General features: G+C 39.8%; 1 protein-coding gene across 2 annotated transcripts in view; it reads left to right on the top strand.

The window, feature by feature from the left end:
• LOC145998913 (carbohydrate sulfotransferase 4-like) overlaps positions 1-19,243 on the top strand; it is a 186,565-nt gene that overhangs the window by 48,187 nt on the left and 119,135 nt on the right. For both annotated transcript variants that reach the window (XM_083135670.1, XM_083135669.1), the window contains exon 2: positions 7,780-7,885. In XM_083135670.1, coding sequence (XP_082991796.1) covers positions 7,854-7,885 — 32 coding nt within the window. In that variant the 5' untranslated portion in view covers positions 7,780-7,853. The remainder of the gene's footprint in view (positions 1-7,779; positions 7,886-19,243) is intronic.

Genomic DNA, 19,243 nt, shown 5'->3' on the forward strand with positions numbered 1-19,243 from the left:
CTATAATTGGACCTGAAACCAGCCTGCAGGGGGGTCAGTTTATCAAAAATATCGGCCCATTTTCTCAATCTGTTGTACAGAATACTACAATATACTTTCCCTAACACGGGCAGGAGAGAAATACCTCTGTAATTATTAGTGTCATTTACATCCCCTTTCCCCTTGTAAAGAGGACAAATAACGCTCGTTTTCCATATTTTTGGGAAGGTTCCACTATTGAATATGTTGTTGAGCAGAGACCTTCCCGTTTCTGCCAATCGCTCGTTACAATTCAGCACCTTCACGAGATCTGGTCCGATTCCATCGATACCCGCCGCCTTGCCGGTCTTCAGCGAGCGAACAGCCGCATCATATTCCAGCCTCGACACACTTTCGTCAAGGATTGGAACAAAAGTACCCAGGAACCTGCCCTCGTTTGGAATAGCCCCTGACCCCCCCTCCCCTTCCAGCAGCTTGAGAAAATGATCCTCCCAGCTCCGTGCAGAGATACTGCCTATTGTATACCGACTCCCTTGCAGGTTGCGAATAATCCGCCACAAGTTCCTCGTATCCCGGCCCTGGATGGCCTCCTGAAGAGCCCTCACTTTCCTCTCCCCCCACTGCTCCCTCTCCCTCTCCAAAACTTGCGCGTAACGCCGGCGTTCTTCTAAGTAATTTAATCTAGAATGCTCAGTTTTGCGAGCACGGAATTGCCTTAGAGATCGATCCAATATTCGTTTGTGCATCTTGCATACGTCATTATACCACGTGTCAGCCTTGCTGGGAACTTGTTGACGTGTGTCCCACAACATGTGCCTCGCTGCTCGCATTATGATGTGGTAGTATAAAGAGACCCCTCTTTCCACCTCGCCTTCGCCCAACGCTCTTTCCATTTCCCTCGTAAGCATAACCGCTATATCATCTTGCAACCCTTGTTGGAACCACTCTAGCCCCTCCTCTGAAATCTTATATTGCCTCAGAATCGAGGTTTCCTGTTCTTTCTGCCAAGGAATCGCCACTGCATTAAAATTAACCGTGCGACGCTGGGCGGGCGACGGAGTCGCTTGAACGGGTGGGGAAAATCCCGGTTCTCCCCCACCGGGATGCTGTATTTGATATACTTTACGTCGTTTCTCTGACACGTTTGACTAATCGCGACAATGAAGATGAATGGTGATAGGATGAAATTTATGGAAAGATGAACGAAGACACGCGTGGGCAGGAAGCAGAACACCTGCTATGGGTCTAGTTACGAGTCTCTCCTTAGCTCGCACCTGCAAGACAAGGTTATCATCACTTCTTTCCCATGTATCATGAATAATTACAAGGTACACGCAGTTCTGGTTATTAAGCAGCTCACAGTTATTTAGAATTGTCTTTAAAATCTTTCTAACTGCACTATACTAAGTATTTAAATTTCATGACGATTGGACCACAAGTTTCTTATTTATAGAATTTCAAAGAGAGCAGTTGTTTGTAAAACACGAAAAAAGCAGCGCTTTTGTTCCCACGACGATAAAATATCTGACATAATCGATAAACAAAATGGTTACCATAGCTTGACGCAGAATTCAATAAGCTAAATGTTAGTGAAACTCGATTTTATATAGGTCAACGGGTTAATTTTCAAGAAAAGTCCAAACTCGAGTATCCATAATTTTTAATCCGATAACTAAATCCGGGCATAGGCTAGCTCCCGCAGCAGAATATACGCACTGTATCTTTTGAACTGTCAACGTGACGCAATTGGACATCTGAAGCTCTTCTTCGCCTCGCTTCTGGACAGACCAATGACACATGTCTCGAAAATTAGTGTTCCAACATTCTAGCTGCAGCGGGATAATGCACGCTCTCTGAATACGATTACTCCTCCGCACACAATTAACATCCTACGTGACTCGTGACAGAGGAGGAAGAAACGAGGCGAACTGCGACGCAATAGTAACTCAAGAGTACCACTACCAACATAGCCTACAGTGTGCGACATTTTGTGCTAAGTCAAATCAGTTTCAACCTGGCTACAATAGTAATATTATAAGCGTCGGAATGTGACATTTCATATCCGGTCTAGGAACTTACTCAAACGCCTACTTCGTGCCCTTAATTTTTTAGAAATTAACAACTAAAAGTTTGTCCCCGCCCCCCTTCCTCTCCCCTTTCTCGTAACGTTATAAAATATATTCCACTACCGATGTATTTCTTGAAGTTTTTTTTAACAACGGTACACTTTATTCCTAATATATCTTCCAAAAAGTCGCAATAAATCAACACAGCAGTTTAGAAGTGTAAGGTCGGTCATGTTGATGACGTTATAAACCCAGGAGATACCCAAAATCAAAGTATCATGCCTTATGATTATACCCAACTAGTGTAGAATCCTCTGCATGATACTGGACACGCTATTTTTAGGGGCTAGGATATAAATGTAAAACTCTCATTCTATTTGCAGTTCAAGTGAAACTATACTTCCTGGAATTAATTGTTTGTGTGCTAACAATGTTTCAATCAACATAGCCGATCTGAATAAACGGCAAACTAGTTCATTTAGCGTGGTAAATACAGATTTTGCTTTAGTGGCTGTCAATTTCATATGGAATAACTTGGTCATATAGTATAAGTCAGAGTTTAGCAATGAAACCAAATATTTTTCTTGGAACTTGCTGATGTCTGGATAGGCTATATGTCTCCCAAAAAAATCAACTTAGTTATATTTACCACAAAAAATACAATACACTACAAACTTGTTATTCTAATATGCCTCAAGGCCGTCCCACACACATGTTAAGTATTATGCTTTAATTTTCCAGATTTGCTTACAGTTAATGAAATAACTTGCATTCACTTCTTCATCCATGACCTATTGTCAATGTGTCCTATTGACTTCTATTTCAACACAACCTCAAAGCTTCATTCCACAAAGTACTGGTCATGATTTTCAGGAAAATACGTGATAATTCATTCAAAAATATGATTCTAAAATACACAAATTATTGCAATTACCATAATTAACTGAAATAAATAAATATTATAAACATGGAGACTAGGATTAGAAGTACGTGTCGACAGCCTTAGAAGCGAAACATCAAAACTGAAAACATTGCACAGTTGGAAAATGACATCATGAGCAACCGCCATACAACATGTGAATTCTAACAAACTACGATATTTGACATGGATGAGAAAAGGGTTGTTTGAAAGTAGCATGCGTGCCTCTTTCCCCTAGTTGCACAGACAATAAAATACCAGCTCCTTCCCAAAATGGATTCGTTTGTATGAAAATATCAATGTATCCTTTATTTTGAGTTATACTTTTGCTATGTTGTTCACGTTCGTAAGGGATGAAGAAATTCAAGGAGCTCAGACATAACTTAACACAACTGGTTATAAATTAAAATAATGAAGTAAATATAAGGTCTTTGTCATGTACTTAATCATTATTAACGATACTGACATTAACTTAACGACTGGAGAATAATTCTCCCATTATGCCATTACAAATTCAAAGTTAGTGATTTTGAAAGTACAGACTCATCACCAGAGCAATGAAGCGAACTATAATTGCACTCGAAGCATAAGCAATCTGTAACAACTTCCAAGTTACTTATTATGCATATATACGCACACGAGGACAGGCCGGGAGCGAACGGTGGCTATTAAAAGAAACTTGATTCAACCACAGCCTATAGATATATTACCTCACACGCTCCCGTTCTGGTAAATTACCTTACGCAAAAGACTTGTATAACTTAAAATGACCGATGCGTGTTCGTACCGCAGTAGTTGCTAAGTCATTGCAATCAATCGGGTACAGTACATGCCTCACGGTGCTGCATGATGTGAACGATCCTTGCTTTTTTTATCTTTCTTCTTTTCGTCTTGTAGATTCCCAATTTCTTAAGTTTGGTGCTGGCATTACGTAATCATTCCAAGAAGTGGGTCAGGCAACCACAGAATATAGCTGGAGGTCTCGACGTGTCTGATACTGTGGTTATTCTCTCCCCACTTACAAGAAAAGGATAAAAACATGTAGTATACCGCTCCCGTTCGCGCTTTTTCTTTTTCCAGTCAACTTGTGAATGCAGGTTCATTTCTTGCTCTCTGATTGGCTGATTACGTAGCGCTGTACGTTACGTTAGGTTAGGTTAGATTAGATTAGAAAGCAGCAAATTTGCGCTGAAAATAGGAAATAAGATATTCTCACAATCAGAGCACCGTAACTTTCCAACAGCCAATCAGAGAGCAAGAAATGAACCCGCATTCACAAGTTGACTAGAAACAAAAATTCGCCTCCCGTTCTTTAGCAAAAAAGCACACTTTTATTGATTTAGAATACAACCTCCAGGGTTTTCGTGCGTACTAGAGAGCACAGCAATTATAGTACGACACCACCTTGCTTTCTCACAAGTCAGAAGCGAGTTTCACACTCAACACTGTGCCAAACCAGATTTAATGTTGCATTTTGTCATTGAATAGGGGATTAACGAGCTATAAAATGGAGCATTTTACAGTCGTTTCAATACTGCTGTATTCATCTTTTAATGAACTTGATTTCGATCCGTATCTGTAAAGTCGGTGACAAATGTTACAATAGGGAACTTGTCCAGTGCTACTGTTTTCATTGTTCTTCCTTTTATACCTGTATGTTTGTGAGAGGTCCTGTACTGTTTCCTTGTCTTTTATTTTGTTTCAATTGCAGTCTCACATTGTATAAATCAAAACGAATGAACATGGTGAATAATTTGTCTACTATTGTATTTGCAACAGGGGCGATTTCTCCGTGTAGGAAGTTCAATTGTAATTATTTCGAGTTCTCTACTTTTTAGGAGTTTAATGGGTTATATAAAATTATGAGCGCAATGTACGGTCAATTGACTAGATTAGCTACTGTCAAGAGTTGACTGCTTTCGCACGCAGCAAAGACGATGGTTATGTTACAGGCTTTCTGCCGCTCGCTGAGGAACCTCGGCTGTCATCCTACAGACAGATGGGTGAGGGGGTGGAAGGGGCAGTCAAGGGAAATTCAAAAATGAGTTGTAAAACTGAATGCCTATCCTCGATTTAAAAATAAATCTTTACACCAAATTTTCGCATCAGAAAACCAATCATTTTCTTGTTTGAAAGGCCGACCTCCTTGGCAGAGCTGTTAGCTACAACGTGAGGGGTCCCGGGTTCGAATCCCGTCCTGGATAGCAAATGACACCACTACTTTCCATACGACAGAAAATTGACTTACCTGTATATTGTCCCTTGACCCTTCAAAGCAATCATCAATTTATCTTGTTTGAAAGATATAAGCTGCGAATTCTTCTATACTCTTCCTCCAACCACAGAAAAATATTAAACCAACTTACGAATTAATTTGATGTTAGAATGGAATCGAATGTACGTACGTACCTTCATTTTAAGTAATTCACAAACATTTTGATTCTATAGTGTTCCTTCCTCTTGGTCGAAATTGATGCATATGTGTACATTGAGCGAATACTTTTCTTTCTTTGCAGTAAAGGTGATAGGAAAATGTTATCCAAACATGTGGTGCAATCGTCAATTCAGCTTTTTATTTTTCTTCCCTCTTATGACTCATAATCCAAAAACAACACAAAGCCATAACAATAGTTTGAGCCGAAACAGCCCTTCACCACAAATGTCTTGATATGACTACGTAGCAGCATCTTGGTTTCGTATTCCACGATGTGATGCCTCTTCTCCAATATCTTCGATTAGATTGAAAGTTTCAGGACGTTTGAGACCTTCTGTGGCCCTCGAGTCATTCGCTAGCGCCACCAACGACAGAGGGAGAGAAGTTGCCTTTTCTGTGATGCCAACATCCAAGCGTGAGTCTTTGGTAGGTCCTGTTACACCGCATTCTGTCTTGGTCACTTTGCTGCTTATCTCAACTGCAAGTCTTAATATTTTATACACAATATTGTACAAGACAAAATTGCTACAAAATTGGAAGGAATGTTGTGAAAATGAAATTTATAATGTAGATATTTTTCATAGACGCAAGTTTGGTTTACAAAAATGAAAGGTACAGTGAGGTGCGTAAGTTTTACCAGGCAAATTGTCCATCGCTATTCTCATTGTTTTTTTCTTCCATCTTGTGTACTTTTTAAGAAAAAGAAATGTGTAGGGGGCAGTTGCCCCCCCCCCCCACTTTTCGCCACTTTAGCACTATGCTAAATCTTATATACAAAGGGTACTGTCTTTTCCCCGCTCAGTTTTGGCACCTCCCAACGCCCCCCGGTTTTGTGACCCAATCGCTTCCACTGCCTGCAGAGACTGTCAACTGAACTTTTGGCGTTTCGTTTTAATTCTTAAAACTCGCATTGCACCAAAAAAAATGAATAAATAAACTTGGTTGACACGTTACCTGGTAATATTAATGCATTCCACTCTGCAAGGAATGTGGTGGTTATTAATAAATCACTTAAAATAAAGAATATACCAAACCATAACTGTATGAATATCAGTGTGAAAGACATTTTACGTTCAAGCGTGATAGGTCCTACAACAGGAAAGAGACAGTCTACAAAAGAATTACAAATTATTCAGTTCCTCTTTCACGGTGCTTGGAATCACCGATATATGAGCCTAACTTGAGTGTGTGTACATACATATGTTTGTGTAGAACGAGATAATAGAGCTTGTAGAACTTTTGCAGTGTAGAAGGTGTGATTGTCGTCAATATTGGGGTGTGCTTATAACGAAAATATTGAGGGAAAAGGCCTAAAAAACGGGGTGATATGGATCTGGTATAATAAAGAGTGTCATGAGAAAACTGGACGCCGCTAGGCTTTTGACCTGCGGAGCAAAGTTGTTTTAGAAAATTCATCTTTGTTTGTAGAACCGCGTTGGTCTTCCAAATTTTGAAAAATTACATCTGTTTGGAATTCTTCTTTCAGCATTCGAGTGAATCTTTGTGTGGTTTGTTTTTGCTATTGCCTAGTTATTTGTGATAGAAAGTAGGCCTCACGAAACTTACAGATATCTAGTCAATAGCGAGAGTAATTCGAATGTTCTACAAGGAAATCTAAAAAGATGGATTTGAAATGTCATGGTTATTTCTCGAAATGAAGGCCTCCCCGATGGCGTTGTGGTAGTGTCGTTGCCTTGTAATCAAGGGATCCCGGATTCGAGATCACAGGAGAGCACACAGGAGTTGTACTACGTAGAACTTTTTTCAGCGAAAAAAGTTCTACGTAATAAATTGTTACGTAAGATATCCTGTTAAATTTGCACATCTACTAAAAATCTCAATTTAAGAAAAACATAGCCCGTGTTATTTCCGCAGTGGTGTTTTATCGGTTCAATCCCGCCGTGACATATGTCAGGGTTTACTCTAGGTTTCCTGCAAGCCAGAGTGTCAAACCCGCCGTGTGCACGTGTGTTTATGACGTTGCACCTGCGTTCATCTTCGATCGAATGCGAATATGATTGGGGAACGAATGCAAGAGATCTTACTTGGACAAATGAATAGTTATGATCTTGAAAGAAGACAAGTGAGAGTAGAGTTGAGTCTTGACGAAAGATGACGAGATGGTTTATTTTGTATTTCTGGAAACGTGCGGCGGGTTTTACACTCTGGATTGAAGGTAACATTTCAGTTTCAGTCAGGAAAACCAACCAAGCAAACCCTGACATAATGGCACTGCGGGATTGACACTGCGGAATTAACATACCACAAAAGCGATTGGGTAAATATTCGAATGCAATCTACGATAAAGAGGAATTTCTAGAATCTGTTGGAAGGTAGGTGAGCAACACGGTATTAAGTTGAATTTTATTTTATTTTTGCAGATCTCGGACTGTACAGAAGCTGAGGCTCCGTTACCAGTGGCCATGACTTGGAGGAGACTTCCATCCCGTGCAAGATGAATCTACGACAGAAAGCAGCACATACCATGTAAGTGTTAACGTACAATTCCTTGCATTATTAGAGGAAAATTGGTTATGTATTAGGGTCTAAATATGCAGGATGTCAATATACAACACCGACCAACCTACACAACATGTACAGTCACCGACAATATAAATGAGACACCTAGATCCTGAAATACTGGCTTACCTGCAGTGTTGCCAAACTCTAGGGCCATGAGCCGACTTCAATAGGAACTTTTCAGTAGGACGTTCTTACTGTATATCGCCGTAGAATTAGGCAACGCGCATGCCGCATTGAACGGTATTTTTATTGCTGGCAACTGTATGTAGAAGACACAAAAGTGCGAAATATTTCCTAATAGCTTCTTGCCCGTTGGGTCCTTGGGTCGACGCTACAACTCCTCGAGGAACTGCATGACAAGTAATGTTTATAGTACTTGTTACTGTACATTGGAATGTACGTATTATAATTTTGCCTAAATCAAAATTGCTTTACTTTATGCGACATTTTCAGACCTGGGGACGACTGTTTGATTATTTAAAGATAATTGATTGAATGCCCTGTTTATTCTGCAGAGCCGACATCCGCAGAGGAGTGGTTATAAGGGACGCTATGACGTCAGGGCATCTGGGTTCGAATCCCGACCTGGGCATATGTGTTCTTTGCGCTTGTCCCTTCATCAATTTCATCATATCATCACTCATCCTCATCTTCGCGATTAGCCAAAAGTGGCAGAAAAGTGAAGTAATATAAGCCAAATCAATCAATCAATTTATTGTATAGAAATATATGTTTGTAATTTGCTTTAATAGGTTTTTTGGTCAATACTGCATTCGATAAAGCGACGAGAACGGGACGGGAATGTAGAAATAAGGACGAGACCGGGAAAGGATTCACCCTAAGAAAAATCCCTGTCGCGATTAACGTTAATTAAATCAACCAATCAACATCCACGCGACTTCCTTTCTAAGTCTAGTGTGCTAAACTCTTTTACCCTATACGTTCAACCATGTTCGCCTGATTGTTTTTTTTTGTTGTTGTTTTTTTTTTTACGTTTTTGACCGAGGAGAAGGTCAACCTATATACATCTTGACATGGAAAACAGACAGATCGATTAATTTGCCCTCGCCCCCCCCCCCTCCTCCCCTTCTCTTTCGGCTGGGAAGGTGAGCTTCACGCAATGTTATTAAACAAACCTTTTCCACCTCGGGAGGCAAACATTTTGGTTGTCCCAGTTACCAACAAACAATTACAACCCCCCCCCCCCTCTTCCATTCAATCAATATACTTCCGCCGTGTACGTGTCTGGGAAATAAGCATTTTCATAATTCATGACCCACCAAGGTGAATTTTCGGGCGGCGATGATTTCCCAACCTTCTAAACAGGCGAGAGGGCCCTCCCGACAGTGGATCGCGCCCCGCCTTTTTGGGGTTTCCGGAACAGAGGCTGCTGAATGTTATGCATTGTTCTTTGGATACGCCAGCAGACTCGTTGTTTGAAATGTAACACTTTTTCCCCCTCCATTGTTCGACACCACAACGTTTGCCTAGAGCTCTGTTCCAAATTTGAGTTTCGGCATAGGTATTTCTTTGAGTGCTTTTCATAAATTTTATCATTCATCCTCATCGTCGCGATTATCAAAAAGGCGCGGGAAAACAACGCAGAATAAGAATAATACAAATATAATATCTGAAGAACCGCGGTGGTCTAATCAATGGGGCGTCATATTGCCACGTAGGAGACCCTGGTTCGTTGACATTAGTAGGTGGAATTTGTATCAAGTAGGAATTTTTCCTACAATGTCCCCGCATGGAACAATAAATAGGCACCTGGGGGCCAACTCTGGAGGATAACGGCGGAGCGTGGTGTTCATGACATCACCTCCACACATAGCCGAGATCGTGTATGTGCGGCGCCCAACCTCCACACCCCTGTGTGTCAATGTGCGACAGCTGTATTGTACAATTTTTAGTGATCTTAACTGGACATAATCTAGATAAGAATACATACAGTTATATCTCCATTCTTATCTGTTTATCTGTTATTTTTTATTATTATCTGTGCTATACTTGATTAAGACCGCTTCTGAAATATAATTCCAGATATGTGCCTATTTATAATGTAATAGTGGGAAGTATCGTGGCGTGGACCAAACAGTACGATAGCAGAAATCCTCGTCCGCAACATGTAAAATAGAAGTAAACAGCCTGTCTAGAACTAGACTTATAGTCTCCCGTGACATGCTGGTCAAAACATCTTCATATACAGTCGAGACCTACAATGTGTGGAGCCAAGAAGGTACTAAACTTGACATCTCATCTTTCTATTGGTGAATATCCGTACCAAAGTTCGCGCACATCTTTCTTCGCCTTCCGACCTGCAGGAACTTTCTTTTCCCGAAAGAGGAAGGAAGAAACGTTTTCAATTAATAACTTTTCCCGAAAAAACAGAAACTTGTTTTGGGCACAGATCCAGGACAGTGTTCCCCGTAAACCTCCCCGACAGGGTTTCAGGTTTTTCCGTCCCATGCGTCAGGAAGAAGGTGACAGAGGAGACACAGCTCTGCTTTCTATGAAAAATAATATGAAAGAAAGCAAAACTTCCTGAAATTCTTAACACCGTTGTTCCTCTTAAGTTTTTTTATTTGAATCCGAGCCAATAGAATAGATGGCGACAAAAGGGGGCGATTTTTGAGGCGCCAAAGTCTGTCGCCTGAAGATGCGAACAGCAGTAAATCTAGTATACAGGATACTACGGTGATGAGATTAAAAAATGTGGCTTGTATCTAAAAGGTCCAATGAAAAAATAGTACTTTGTGTTTAATGTATTAACGTATAATTCTATGTATATGGTTGAGTGGAAGAAAAAATAAATTGTCATGGAAATGAGACTGCGATGAATTCAACTCCCCTGGGTGATAATTTTCTTGCCAAAAATTGTTCTAGTTGAGTTGGAAATAGTTTCCAGTCTAAACTAATTTTCATTCAGTCTGGACTTTGGGCACAAAACAGCACTGAGGGGAATTGAATTCCACTGAAGTCTCATTTTCAACAAAATATGAAGGTTTTTTTTTATCCAAGCTACAGATTATCCTTGTGGGCTCGTGTTCGTGGTCTCGTAACTTCGCCTCAGAGCCATTTTTAACTTTGATATTATTATTAGTAGTAGTAGTAGGGGTTCCTGTCTGGATACCCAGTGGGGAGACTGAGAGGTTCAGATCCCACTGTAGGTACAGTCTCTGTTAACCTATCCGTGCATAAAGTGGACTTACAACTCAAGCTCAATTGGCCAGGCTTTCGAGCCATTTATCCAAATTGGTCAGAAACTGGGAAACCGACAAATTCACAAAAATCGTAGAAGTTTCTAAGATTCATAGTATTATAGTAATACTATAAATGGATGACATTTAACTCATTTCCCTGGTGACATTTCCCTGTGATAGAAATAGGACTACGGTGCTACGAAACTGTCACAGATATCTAGACAACAGTGAAAGAAAATACGAAGATTCACTTAGAAACATTCGACATCTTTTTTTTTGCCGTGTGCTGACACAAAAAATGTAAAGACAGAAATTTAGACACAATAGGGGAAATTGTCAAGCAAAGCAGATATTTTGCAGAGATGTTCAGATCGTTTATCTAAACAAAACTAAAGTCGCACAGTGGGATTCATGAGTATTACCGTGCAAATTGTCCATCACCATGTTCGTGCAATTTATTTGACTCAATAAGAGCTTCAAGAAATAAAAGAAAACTCAAAACAAGCTGTTGACAACTTCTGCACCAGCATACATAAAAACCCATCGCTTAAAAACACACAGCATGTAAGAGAAAAATTAATGAAAATAGTCATGGACAATTTGCATGGTAATACTCATGGATCCCACTGTACCAACAAGAATCCGGTCAACGTGCAATTGCAAACTAAAATGGGCAGCTTTGGAGGGTCTCCCTTATCGCACAACGCGCTAGCAACCTTACGTTTTGACGTCACCGCAGACGTTACGCTAAATGCCTTAGTTGTTAGGTCAGGCTTGTTAGGTTTAGTTCTCTTCAGGGTGCGAAATCCTGGGGGGACGGGAGGAATTTCCCCCAACCACCAACAATCTTGGCCTCAAACATCCTCCCCATCAAAAATTTTCGGGGAGAGAGTTTTTATTCCAACAAACAAAAGATAAGCAATTACTTTTAATTTCAAGTATACTTTACTAAGAATATTATCGAAAACATACACAAATTAGTGTAGTTGTGAGTGTTCAATGCCTTTTCTGTCTCAAGAGATCATTAACAAATCTACATCAATACGCACAATATAAGTAAAACAAGAATGCAAAGCAATAATAACTATGAAATCTATTGGCATAAAGCAAAAACTAAAAGAACTTAACATAATAAAACTACTAGTATTTCATAATTTATTAACATCTTTAACCAGTTAGTAAGGGAATTAGTTTGCTACGTTATAATATATCAAAGTAACAAATTATTTTCTCTATGTGTAATTAATAATAATAATACTTATATTTTTAATTTAGTAATTAATTTTTACTTTTAATAACATTATAAATATGTATAACGTTTAATTTATATATATGTTTGTGGGGGAGGGGGTTTGTAGATGAAGATCTTTCTCCCCCCCCACCAGTCTTAAATGATTTCGCACCCTGGTTCTCTTAGCATAAATTATATATTTGCAGTTTATTTAGGCATTTCGCGTCTGACGTCAGAGCATGAAGTAGGTAGCTCGTTGTGCGATAAAAGAGATCCCCTTTTCGGAGTCCCCTTCGCTTGTGCCCGAGTGTCCATTGTGGCCATATTTATAACTCCCCTCTCTTGTTACGAAGAAGGAACACTTTCGTCAGCGAGAAGAGGAAACAAATGACTGTCCACTTTAGTTCGCGAGATGGCCGCGGTCTTTCCCTTCTTGGTACGACTGTACCAATCCTACCATTGGATTTAATTAGTAGGTATGGACATTGAAGAACATGGTATTTGTCATTCCCTTCCACAACGTCCTTGTTTGTGCAGTAATTAGCCCACATGACATCAAAGATAGAAACAAAAAGCCAGAGAAACATCAATAACAATTTTTTTACGCGTGCACCAGACGGCGCGAGCCACAAAAACGACCCAGTCCAGTGCACTTTCACAGTCGGCATTCCCTCCCTATTTTTCAATTTCCTCAGATATCTATACGTTGCATGATATCCGGCGTTCCTGTTAACAAAAATGCACATTCCGCGTCCGCTGGAGAAGTAACTGCCGTTTAATGGGTAATATTATTGGAAATGAAATCTCTATGTACGAGCTACGGCTTGTTTTATTGCGACGGCTGCTGACGTAACGGCCTTCTCCTGAAAGTTAGAGGGGGACGGGGGGAGGAGAACAGCATCACTGACGTAGGTGAAGTAAAAACGGACTTTGATTATCCAGTTGGTTGGCGGGAGGTATTGCTGGGAAGCCTAGCTTGCAGGGAATCGCAAGGAATTCCAAGGACTTTGTTGAGCTGCTTCGTTTCCTTTACCGGCGACGATGCGTAACGTGCGTGCGGCACGTGTGAACATTTATGCATTTTTTTGGTACGGGATGCTTTTGAAGACACCCAAATGTTAATGGCAATGACGTATTTAGGTGGTGGTCCATGAGGTCCGGACCCCCCCCCCCCGGAAGTACTAAAATAATGAGAATATAATTGTTGATCATTTTTTGTACAATCGATGTTTTTAATTTCCTCTGAACTTATTGGAGGGCTAGGATTGCCTGGGATCATGCGGCTTTGAAGGATAGACAGTACCAAAGACTTACACATGCACACTACTATATATAATAAGATGCATAAAATGTTAGCCAGGTGAATCTAACTCCCTTTTTTGTTATTCAATAAATATTCAATTCTTCATCTATTTGACATTCATTTCTTTGCAAATGCACTTGCTTTTATGCAAAACTACTAGATAATGGTTGATTGATTTGTTGTTTTAAGTCCACTTTATACACAGTAAGGCTAATCGAGACTGGACCTACAGTTGAAAGTGGGATCCGAACCACTTGTGTCTCCACCGCTGCGCCATCGGGGAGGCCCTACTAGATAATAAATACGTGCTCTTATATCTCATTTCTTATACCGTCTTTTTTATACCTATTCATGTAATAATATAAATTTACATATTTTAATTAGTATTAATTTATTTCAATATAATTATTTTAATTTAAACATTATTATTATAATTATTATTACTGACACATTATTTCGTACACCCACCCCCGAAATATATTTCTAGATACGTGCCTGGCTACGGGATGGCGAAAATATCCGGAATCTGGAATACGGAAATTTTAAAATCCGGATTACGAAAAATTTATTACTCGAACATCGAAGGATGTTGTCAATTATTATTAATTTGTTATTTGATATGGTTAAGGCCTACAAACTTTTCTTCCACTCAACCTTATACTAAAAATTATACCTTAAACACAGAGTACACACTACCAAATTAAGCTGATCTATACATGGCAGAGATTTCAACATAACGCGCTATACGAAGCTAGAGGTTCGAGGGTCGAACCCTGGTTCCATCATCCATTCGGTTCGTCATTCGTCCATATCGCAACGATTAACGTAAGAAGTAGAAGAGCGACGTAAAATAACGAATACAGTAATAGTAGTAACCATATACATTAGAATTTTGTTGGTGAAAATCGGTGTTTGCAAATGTCGATGTGTAAATTGTCAAAGTTTGAGGATAAAATTGTTCGTATCTTTAAAGGAGAGAAAGTACAGCGTGTCCACAAAAAAACATTCCGTGATTATAAACGACCACAAAATTTTAATTATGTATATTACGAAATTTATACCGATACCATTCGAAAGAATAGCTCAAAGAATTTTAGCGAATGTGTAATTGTTGGCGTTAACTACAACAATAGACGGCATAACAATAAAAGAATGAAAAAAGGGAGAAAATTAGCCAAAAGTAGCAGAAAAACATATTTTAGGATGTAAGAAAAAGTTAATGAGACTAGTCATGGACAATTTGCACGGTAATACTCATGGATCCCACTGTATAATGCTGTATGAATGAGTGTTGCAAAGAAACTTCAAATAATAATAATAAGAAGAAGAAGAAACGTAATGGTGGACAAGAGATAACACACCAAAAGATCTGTCAATTGTTAATGTGTTATTGTAAATGGCATTGTTGTTTAGGTTTGTACAGTGGGATCCATGAGTATTACCGTGCAAATTGTCCATTTCATTAATTTTCTCTTACATCCTAAAATGTGTTGCCAACCATAGGCGCCGACTCCATCCCCCCAATATTAACGATGTGGGGGCAGAGCCCCCCAAATAATTTGCTTAAGAGGATCTAATGTATTACTTTGCTTCTCTTGTAAAGTTTACTCTGAATTGTGCCACATGAATGTAACTTAAAATACACATTTGAAATGTTCTAGATCATCAACGCTGGGTGGCTGAGACCGCTAAACCAACAACTTTGGGGGCGGGCTATGACCAGAGACAGCAAAACACATGAGGGAGGTTAGCTAAGTATCCACCTCCGATTTCCATGAAACGTGGCAGGTGTATAGAGGAACCCAAATGAAGAAATACGTGTTTTTTGTTTCGGCTAAAAAAAACTGGTTTAGGGGGCAAAACTCCCCTCAAATGTCAACATGAGGACAAATTGAAGTGTATAGAGGGGCCCAAAGGAAGAAATATGTGCTTTTTGTTTCGGATAAAAAAAGGTTTAGGGGGCAAAAACACCCTCAAATGTCAAGATGAGGACATATTGAAGTGGGGATCTAACCCCTGTGTCCCCCTCCGATTTCCATGAAACTTGGCAGGTGTATAGAGGGGCCCAAAGAAAGAAATACGTGTTTTTTTTGTTTCTGCTAAAAAACTGTTTAGGGGGCAACCCCCCCCCAATATCAAGATGAGGACAAATTGAAGTGGGATCTGACCCCCGTGTCGTCCTCCGATTTCCATGAAACTTGGCAGGTGTATAGAGGGGACCAAAGGAAGAAATAACGTGTTTTTTTTTGTTTCGGCTAACCACGCTCTGTTACCCTGCTCTGGTCCGTCTATTGTTATGCCCATGCCTATCCGGGAACAACGGTGTCTATAAATTCGGCACAAATCTCTCTACAATTGCACTGCGTTTGGTACCGACAATCCTACAGTTCTGTTTTGTGTGTGTTCCAATTATATGTGCGTGTTCTTCCAATGCCAGATTTACGTGGTTTCGCGGTCAGATCTCCACTTCAGTTTCTTCTCATCTTGACATTTGAGGGGGGGGGGGTTGCCCCTAAAACCGTTTTTGAGCTGAAACAAAAAAAAACCACTTATTTCTTCCTTTGGGCCCCTCTATACACCTGCCAAGTTTCACGGAAATCGGAGCGGGACACTTAGATAACCTCCCTTGTAAGCATATACGAGTAATTATGAGTATTGTTAACAAACACTTTTACTAAAGAGTTTCAAAAGACGATGTGCATGAACTAGGGGAGTGGATGGGACGTTCGGGCTACAAATGGCTCTCACAACATTCAGAACGAGACCGTTGATATATTGGGGAGATCTGTTTTGCGCTCCGTGGTAGCATATAATAAAAGTCGGGAATTTGAACAATTGACATTCGGCATTGGAACTGTGAATGAAAATTTTGATATTTTTGAGGAATTCATGGTCTTTTACGAGATTAGGAACACTGAGGCCAAAACTTAAACAAAGGGAGGGAGTGAGTCATCCATTAATTTATTTCAGTGATCAGAGCGCCCCCCCCAATAATTTTGACAAGTCGGCGCCCCTGTTCCCAACTCATAAGACTGTTTTTTTTTAACAATATTTAGACCTGGGGTGTTGTCGCCACCCCACATACCCACTTAAAGGTTAAAGTTTGTCATGTGGTAACCCTAAAGTCGTTGCCGTATATTCTTTTTAAAATTCTTTGAAATACAGTCTAAATAATGCACAGGATAAGCAATACAAAAGTCTTCTGGCCACTGAAAGAAAAGCAGCAAACTGTTGCTGCGGACACACGCTCTGAGTGATTGACGCAAATCAACTCCCACGCACTTCGAAAAGCCGTAGCACTTCTGCTACCCCGAAAATCTGCAAATGAACCGGTCCTTTCCTTCACACCCGTTCCCCGTCTCCTTCGTTTGGGGGTCTTCTCGTGAGCGGTGAGCTGCACTTCTCCTATTTCTTCAACAATTGAAACTCAGGATAATTCTATTTTTTTGTCTACAATGACCATTGTCAAAAAGTCAGAGTTTGTTTCACATCCACTTTATGCTCAGATAGGTTGATTGGAACTAGTACACTCAGAACCACTGTTGAGAATACTTCTGTAGGGATCGAACCCAGGACCCCTTGATTACAAGGCAATAGCGTTACCACTACGTCGTCGGGAAGGCCCAAAATTTGCATCGCGAACGTCGTGTATGAGAAGGCAATCAATCATGTGCATTGTATGGTCAGAATCCAACTTGGAATGTGTGGTTTACGAGCGTTCTACGATGCAGTACTCGTATAGCGAAGGTCGATATAATTTCCGCCCAACGAACGTCAGATTTCACTCGGCCTCAGCCCGCTGGAAGCTGGGTATGATGTGCATCTCGCTTTCTCCTCATTACGCCCCTCATTCCCAAGTAAACAACTTTCCAGATCGTTTTACTCAGAAATATCTCTTTCCCTATAATCCATTAATTGCGCCGCTTTCTCGTAGCGTTCCAGTTACTAGTAAGCAGGATGTTTGTAGCGGGGAGTTGAAATGTTTTGGCCATTGGAGAATGCTACTACTATACAACGTGTATCATAATAAACAACTTATCAGGTTTATTGTTTAAAAGATACCTGAAACACAACAATGGGGTTTGTTGTATAACAATGAGAAAATCAAGTTTTGTTTTCATGCCAAGACTTATGGAAACACGGTCATTGTGGCGCTGGTGTAGTGTTGAAGAAAATGGCGCCTTTCTCACCAGACCTTTCTCCCAGACCTTACACCCCTAGACTTCTGCATTTGGGGCTATGCCGCAGAATGTGCAATGGCTAAAGGAGAGAATTAGAAACGCCCTTGCTTTGGTGGACGAGGAGTTCTTGGGAAAAGTGTGGCAAGAAATAGAATTTCGATGGGATGTGTGTCGAAATACTTGTGGAAGCCACATTGAACATTTGTAGACGTTTGTGTAGGTATTGGTAGTGTTACTGATTGATATACAGGGTGCGAAATCCTGGGGGGACGGGGGGATTTCCCCCAACAACAATCTTGGCCTCAAGGATTATACTGACTGTGGGTCAACGCGTCAGAGCCTCGTTAGCCTATAAATAGTGGATAAAATGTTTGCGTTTGAGTGCCGTCCAAAAAAGGGGCGATCGGTGCTTACACTCTGAATTGGGATTCGGAAGTTGATGACGTAAACATTTTAATTAATTAAATTATTTTCGATATTAAAATTTGTGCTGAATTTTTTCACAAATAACAAAACAATCACTGTATTTTAAAAGTATTCGAGAAGTTGGCGGTTTGTTTAAACCGCCGAATATAATTGACCAGAAACAAAAGCAATTTAATTTTAATTTTGACTTTGGTAGTTGTACACCTTCTTAGGTTTCTCTTTTCACTCGAGTCAAAATAATATTTTTATATTGAATTTCCGGAGACGCAAATACGACTAAAATGCACACAAAGGGGCAGTTAAGAAACCTCGGGAAGTAATAAAAATGCCATAAAAACTGCAAAAGTATTGAAAAATCACTAAGAAACCTATAAAAGACAAAAAAGACAAAATGAAAACAATGTTTTCTGATTCTAACTCAAGGGACACTGGCTACTATAATGTTCAGAATCGTTTTCAAGCAGTGACAAGCCTAGAGAAAAAAACAACATAAAATGCAGGGAAATATGGCAAAATGAAGGGAAAAATTGACAAAGCCCCTGTTACTAAAATTCTGGGTACGCCACTGTCATCGTGTTCTGCAAAAGAAAATCATCAACATGCGAGCCTTGGTTGTGTAAGATTTAGCGGAATATTTATGATACGAGTGGCAGATGGATAGACTCAAGAGAATTATGGATATATTCAAGCGAATTATGGATAGAATCAAGAGAATTATGGATATATTCAAGATAATTATGATTAGAATAAAGATAATTAAGGATATATTCAAGAGAATTATAGATAGAATCAAGATAATTATGAATTAAATCAAGAGAATTATGAATAGAATCAAGAGAATTATGGATATATTCAAGATAATTATGGATAGAATCAAGATAATTATGGATAGAACAAGAGAATTACGGACATATACAAGAGAATTATGGATAGAATCGAGAAGTATGGATATATTCAAGAGAATTATGGATATATTCA

The sequence above is a fragment of the Lepisma saccharinum genome, chromosome 14, assembly GCF_977018435.1.
Source record: "Lepisma saccharinum chromosome 14, izLepSacc3.1, whole genome shotgun sequence".
Classification (NCBI taxonomy): Eukaryota; Metazoa; Arthropoda; class Insecta; order Zygentoma; family Lepismatidae; genus Lepisma; species Lepisma saccharinum.